General features: G+C 34.4%; 2 protein-coding genes across 2 annotated transcripts; both read left to right on the top strand.

The window, feature by feature from the left end:
- Positions 1-1,213: 1,213 nt before the first annotated feature.
- LOC108202912 (ylmG homolog protein 2, chloroplastic) lies at positions 1,214-4,444 on the top strand. Its single transcript, XM_017371524.2, has 3 exons — positions 1,214-1,685; positions 2,969-3,168; positions 4,005-4,444. Exons 1-3 carry the CDS (start codon positions 1,338-1,340, stop codon positions 4,270-4,272), a joined length of 816 nt encoding a protein of 271 aa, XP_017227013.1. The 5' UTR covers positions 1,214-1,337; the 3' UTR covers positions 4,273-4,444.
- A 1,388-nt stretch (positions 4,445-5,832) lies between these two features.
- LOC108202918 (uncharacterized) lies at positions 5,833-6,614 on the top strand. The gene has a single exon (XM_017371538.2). It carries the CDS (start codon positions 5,977-5,979, stop codon positions 6,328-6,330), a length of 354 nt encoding a protein of 117 aa, XP_017227027.1. The 5' UTR covers positions 5,833-5,976; the 3' UTR covers positions 6,331-6,614.
- Positions 6,615-6,742: the final 128 nt, after the last annotated feature.

The following is a 6,742-nucleotide window of genomic DNA, read 5'->3' as shown; positions in this document are numbered from 1 at the left end:
AACGGTTAATAAAAATAATTTGATTATTTGGAAGGTTTATAAAAAATCAGTGTCGGAGTATATCCGCCGCTAATGATGACTTTTCTTTCTTGTTCCTTCGAGATATCAAAATCATCTTATAATTGTTATTTTGAGATGCTTGAGTTTCTTCTTGAGATGTTTAAGTTCAAAAAACATCTTATAATCGTTATTTTGAGATGCTTGAGTTTCTTATTGAAATGTTCGAGTTTGAGATGGGGACCTTTATTCTTGAATTTCGAAAAGCACTAACAGAATATTTATGGGAAAAATATACTAATTTTAATAAGCGGTTTATTTGTGTAATATTTTAAATTTATTTTCATGTACCGTTTTATCTTTTTTAAATTATTTTACAACATTTTATCTTGGTCTAGTTGTTGATTTTATTATTATAATTAATAACGAAATTAATTAATCCTTTTCTAAAAAATCTAAAATCAAAGTATATGAATATAATAAAAATTAATGAACATGGATTTATATTTGGATAGGATTTCGATCCTACTCTAAATTTAAATTATTTGATGATTCAAATTTGGATCTGTGGTGGAGTTGACCTCATAATTTCAAAACATTCATCTGCCTCCTCCCTTTATCTCGATTCAGTTGCCTGATGATGGAGAAATTTCGGATGAATTTTAATGTTTTTATAAAATATATTTGATAAATTTTCGTAATTCTATTTAACAGAGATTATTTAAAATTTAATTAAAATATGATGATATATAGATGTTGATGACTTTCTTTTCGATTTTATGAAATTGTTAATATTACAAATATATTTTATTTTCTATTACTAACTATAATCTATATGTATAAATTTTATCATCATATTGTTGTTATATTTTAAAAAAGACTATAACAAAGAAAGGTATTTATAATTAAAGATAAAACAGATAACAAGTATCAAACACTGGGAAAATAATAACATGAACAGAAAATTTAAGCCGAAACAAACCTATTTGAGTATTTGACAATTGACAGAGAGGCGGAAAGAATTATATTCCCTCTCTCCCTCTCATTTTTTGCATTTTAAAATATATATATAATATAATTTTATAATTTATTTTTAAAAAATTTTATATATAAAAATTTAAACATTAAATATTTATTCAAAAGTCCAAAATAATTTACCCTACACAGAATGCGTCCCCCAAATAAACAAAAGAGGGGAGTATTAATAATTTTATATAAAAAAGAAGAAGAATATCATCTTATCCTCCCAAAACGATCCATCTCCTCCTTCCGAATTGGGAAAAGAGGGTGAGCAGTACTTCTGCTACCATCATTCACAATATACATACACTATACATACAATGGAGACTTCAACAAAAGATGATTCTTCACACCAAGACACCGCAAAATGCGTGTCAACTCACCTGGTTTCCAACTGTTTGGTGGTGTTGCCTCTCACTGTTCCTCAGTTTATTCACAACCCTTTTGTATCTCCTTCAAGTGTGTCAAAACAGCCCTTTTGTGCAGTCAAGAAGTTAAAGATTCAATCTTTTGTGGAAGAAACTACAGCCCATGTTCTTGATAGCTTTCGGGATTCCGTTGTGTGTGCTGCTAACAGGTGTGGCAAGTTTCTTGAGATGATTGCTTCTCAGAATCCCTTTTTTGGTAAAGTGGTCTCTCTCTCCTCTGACTTCCAAGGCTTCTGTCAGGTGAGCCCATCTCTCTCTCTCTCTCTCTCTCTCTCTCTCTCCCTCCCTCCCCCTCTCTCTCTCTCTCTCCCCCCCTCCCTCCCTCCCTCTCTCTCTCTCTCTCTCTCTCTCTCTCTCTCCCCCCCCCCTCTCCCCCTCTATCTATCTATTGCTATCTCCCCCCCCCCCTTCTCTATCTTTAAATGCCTTATTCTATGCATACGAATCAAGTTGACTAATGCAAGCATACTGTATTTGCTGACAATTATATGCAATTGTACTAATCTTAAGAAAATCGAGATCTTTCTGCTTATCAGGATAGCTCACTAAATACTAGCTGTATATGTGGTCATTGTCCTATAGTAGGTGGTTATGAAAGGTTTATGCACTTGAAATGTGTCTAATTATGATTTCCCTGTAGCTTGAATATGTTAGGAAAACTAGGGTGGTTGTAGTCAGCTGTGCTGCGTTGTTTCATTTTTCCTACGGATGTGTAGTGTTATAAGGCCAGCTTCGATCTTGTGGATGGGAACATTGATAATTTAGATTAGGAATTCTAGTGTGGAATTATTTGCATTAAAAGCACGCCTTATATCCCTTTAATTATGGTGCTTGTCTGTTCTTTTTGTCTTCATCAGTTTATTATTGGAGACGTTTTCTAATATATGTTTTGGGGTATAATAGGAAATGAGGAATGAGAACAAGTTATAGGATTTAGTATAACATTGTCATATGTAGTACATTCACCATGGTCCATGGGATCACATGGTTTGCAATAGATATATTGAGGGTGTTAAATTCGAGATTTACAAAGTTATTGATTGTTTAAATGATTGCTGAAAGGTGTAGGAATTTGTGTAACACGTAGCTTTTCTTGTGTGATAGGGTGGGTATATCAATTAATGGACAGTTTGTTTATCTGTATGGAACCACTTTATTAAATCTGTTAACTCTTGGCCTTGGTAATATATCATAGAGCAGTGTTGATGTATCACGCGACTGGGAATGGCTTCTTTTACGGCTTTACACCTAGACTGTTCTATTAATTCCTATGCTTATAAATTATAATCACAATAGGGACTCTTAGTTTATGATAAATCTAAAAGTATCGAGTGACTTTTCTCTTTTAAATATGCAGCTGTATTAGTAGTACATCTGCTGCTTTGCTTTCTGTAAATAGTCTTGATGTTTGCTTTCCTTTGTTATCACCTTACGAATTAGAGTAGTTGAGCTCTACAAGGAACTGACTTTTTATTCACAAGTAAGACAAGAAATCTTACAGTATTTTCAACATTATTTTTCAGATTCATCGCAGAAACTACAGGAGTTTGAATACTCTGCCCAATCACAATTTTGCAGCTATTTTACCGGGAGATTCAGTAGCTGGACTTGTGGCAGCTAATGGAATTCTTAATTTTTTGAACATTTATAATACTCTTTTAGTTTGCAGGCTTGTTCTAACCTGGTTCCCAAACTCTCCGCCTGTCATAGTAAATCCTCTCAGGTAATTCTACAAAAAGTTATATTTTACACACCTCCCCTAAAGTATCTGTGTTCTAACAATAGCCTTGACTGGTCATCTGATTAATAAGCTGTATGATTGGGAGCTAGGAGAATCTGAATATAGGTTTAACCCACTTGAAAATTTAGGAACATTATGCCAAATGGAAATTGCCAGATGAGTTCACAAGCAAATTTTCTGATTATTATGTTGCTAGAGCTACATCTACCTCTAAATTATTATTATTATTATTATTATTATTATTATTATTATTATTTGCTAATTACCTCTAAATTATTATCCTTATCTAAAACTAGAACTAGTATATAATATTTTGTTAAACTACTTTTGACTCTGAAATTTACACACCACAGCAGCAATCCACTGACAAGGCTTTCTCTCTAGAATCCATCTAGTCTTATCAGATAAGGTTTCCATTCGATTTCAGAAAACTACTACTTCTGTCAAATTTTTTTTATTTTTGTATTTACAAAAAAATTATGAGCACAGTGTGTGTGTTTGTGTGTTTTTGCAATTGGACAGATGCTGTAATGTTATAGTGTTATGATGGTTTACGCCATTCAGAGAGCAATGGTGTAACTGTTCATAACAAATAGATATTCCTGTGAAACATCCACCTCGTGAAAGATGCTAACTTGTTTCTTGGTTGACAAATGTATTGACTTGATCAGCTATTCAGTCTTGGTTTTACACAATGCCTACTTGCATAAACATTTATCTACTCAATTATATCATGCTAACTTGTTTCTTGGTTAACATTTATTCTTTTGCTGATAATTTATGGCATGTTCTTGATATCCTCTACACTTCCTATTCAGCACTTTATGTGACCCGTACCTGAACGTATTCCGAGGACTTATCCCGCCACTAGGAGGTACTTTGGATCTTTCACCTATTCTTGCATTTCTTGTTTTAAATGCATTCACAAGTGCTGCTACTGCACTTCCTGCCGAACTTCCATCTGAAGGAGCATCTCCACGAGCTGCATCATCTCGATCAGAATTGTTTCATCTTACATCATCACAAGAGAAATGGGCGAAAAGGTTTGCTGCTAAAAGCGCAAAGAGCTCCAGCAATGATAACTAATCATGGCAATCACATATTTTTCTTTTCTTTGCATCGCAGCTTAACCCTGCTATTTACTTTGTATACAACTTTTTTACGATTCTTTGAGTTTCTGAGATATAGTATGTACGAGGACCTGAACACTCCCGAGTATAGTAGATTCTTTGATATCATATGTTCTAGGTTCGATTGATGTCTTTGAAACCTTTTTAAAGGCATCCATAACATAATATGTTCTTTAATTTTTGTTTTTGCTTCTATATTTGAAATTTTAATCAAAGCCATGCACAAGTTTCAGTACAGCTTAAGGGAGACATTGTTTAAATTCGTCAAGTACACGTTTATTAGCAACTAGGTTTGAAAATTCAAAAAATTCATTAATTTTGCAAAATCAAGTAGCATTAATAGCAATTTTCTTCAAACCGAGTTGGAATATCATGTAAATCTACATCGTGAAAATATCATTTTTAGTTTTACTAGTAAATATATATATATTTTTTTTTGAAACAAAGGTGTTAATCTAATAATAAAAGGCCATACGGCATCTGCACCAATGATCGAGTCGAACAAACAGTAAATTGCAATCGTCTGTTCTCACAAAGAGACAGTTAAACGATATTTTGAAGAAAATGTATGTACAAATACAAGTACCCGCTTCATGCATTCTCGTTGAATTACTGGTACCCTCTTCATCATGCCCCGATAGAGCTATCGTTTGAGCTATCGACCAGAACTGCGATTCCATATAAACTTTCATCACCAAATCAAACCCCGCTTACAATTAAGAAGCGAAAAACAAAGCTCTCACCAGGGAGAGAAAACAACCTTAGATGAAACCACAGAAACAAGGGGAATCCGACTGAAAATCCACCCACTTGAAATAGAGGAGAAAGCCAGCGAAATCTCTGATGGTTTTAGATCTAAGAATCCCCCGAGAATAGATCTGGAGCAGAACCACAAAAACAAGAAAAATCGGACTGCAACTCACCTGCTTGGAAGAGAGACAACGAAATCTCCGATGGCTCTGGATCTAAGTTTCTCGAGAAGAAGTATTATTTAAAAACTAAGAATAAAATAAAGTAGTTAACTGATTCGGGGCTTTCCACCGGTGAAAACCGATGAAAGCCCCAGGCGGCTACGACAATAGAAAGGCTAGAGAGAATTAGGGTTTTTTGAGAGATTATTACTAGTAAATATATTTAAAAAAATTTATAAAAATACCTATATTTTCAACTATTTTTTCAAAAATATGGTTAAAATTGCATATTAGGTTGTAAAACTGGCTGAAAGTAGTCTGATTCTCAGGTTGCAACAATTACACTGCAACTTTGAATTTCTTTTAGAAAAGCCTTATATTTTACTATTAACTGAAACCAATTTCACGAGTATGACACTACAGTAGTAACTTTACTGGCCTAATGTGATCAGAATTTTTTCCTTTGCAGTCTAACAATGCTCAAGAAAATGAGGTATAATGCTGCTGCTCCCAGCATCAGATTCTTCATAAAAATGCACGGTGAGCCAGCATCAACTATATAAAGTCTTGTCAAAAGATAAGTGATAAATTCACTTTTCTTTTTTCTGTTCCCTTGCTCGAATCCACTCAATCTACTGAAAACTTCAGAGGCAAGCTGCCGTACTCATATTCCACAGAATATAACCTTTGTTACTTTCTTCATCAGCCTCAAGTCTCCGGAAAATCAAGTTCAGAAGATAGTTGTTCGAATGGAGTACGATGGAGGAGCAACACGTTGGAGGCACAGGCGATCATCAACAGAGAAACTAGTACTGATAAGCTTGACGTTTCTTGCCATACTTTCACCACTGATCATCGACAGAAGGGAAGCCATTGAGCCAGAGCCGGAGGAGGAACCTATCGACATTTCTTCTCTTGGCCCTGTTCTGCTGGTGGTTCTGATCATTGCAGTGGCCATATCATGTTACTTGGACAAAAGCTTAACCAGGTTTGACCCTTACTGGATATACAGAGTTGGCGGTTCTTCCAGTGGGATCGTCATAGTCCTCATGGTTCTTGCATTGGTCCTAAAATGTAAAGCTTCTCCTGCTGACGTTCAGTGAGTTGCGGAAAGAGTCTGTCATGCTAGATGCTTACATTTGCATATATCTGAGTCACATTGTCATGTAAACATGATTATTAATGAAAGACATGCAGTTCTACAAAAACGCTGACTCATGAAATGTTCTGAATTGTTCAATCTGTTTTAGTTGTAACTCTTGATTCACAGCAGTCTAGAATGAGACTACACTAGTCACCAGTACACTAGTCACCAGTAATAGTGTAATAGTATACCATTATCACTATATAGAATAACCAAATTGTAAAGCTTGAATGGTTGATGTGAAAATAGCAACATATTTCTTTTTATTCGGGTATTAGTATCTAACTGGATTAGTTCAACCTAAAACCCGAATCTTCAGTTTTCGCAAGAGATTTAAATTTAGGTTTAAATTTGGACAATGCAGAACCCAA

Source organism: Daucus carota, chromosome 1 (genome assembly GCF_001625215.2).
Source record: "Daucus carota subsp. sativus chromosome 1, DH1 v3.0, whole genome shotgun sequence".
Classification (NCBI taxonomy): domain Eukaryota; kingdom Viridiplantae; phylum Streptophyta; class Magnoliopsida; order Apiales; family Apiaceae; genus Daucus; species Daucus carota.
This window is presented reverse-complemented; position numbering and strand designations above follow the sequence as displayed.

Coding starts and splice junctions, on each gene's coding strand:
- LOC108202912 (XM_017371524.2), top strand. CDS start 1,338: ATGGAGACTTCAACAAAAGATGATTCTTCACACCAAGACACCGCAAAA. Junction 1,686..2,968: donor ACTTCCAAGGCTTCTGTCAG/GTGAGCCCATCT, acceptor ATTATTTTTCAG/ATTCATCGCAGAAACTACAG. Junction 3,169..4,004: donor GTCATAGTAAATCCTCTCAG/GTAATTCTACAA, acceptor CTTCCTATTCAG/CACTTTATGTGACCCGTACC.
- LOC108202918 (XM_017371538.2), top strand. CDS start 5,977: ATGGAGTACGATGGAGGAGCAACACGTTGGAGGCACAGGCGATCATCA.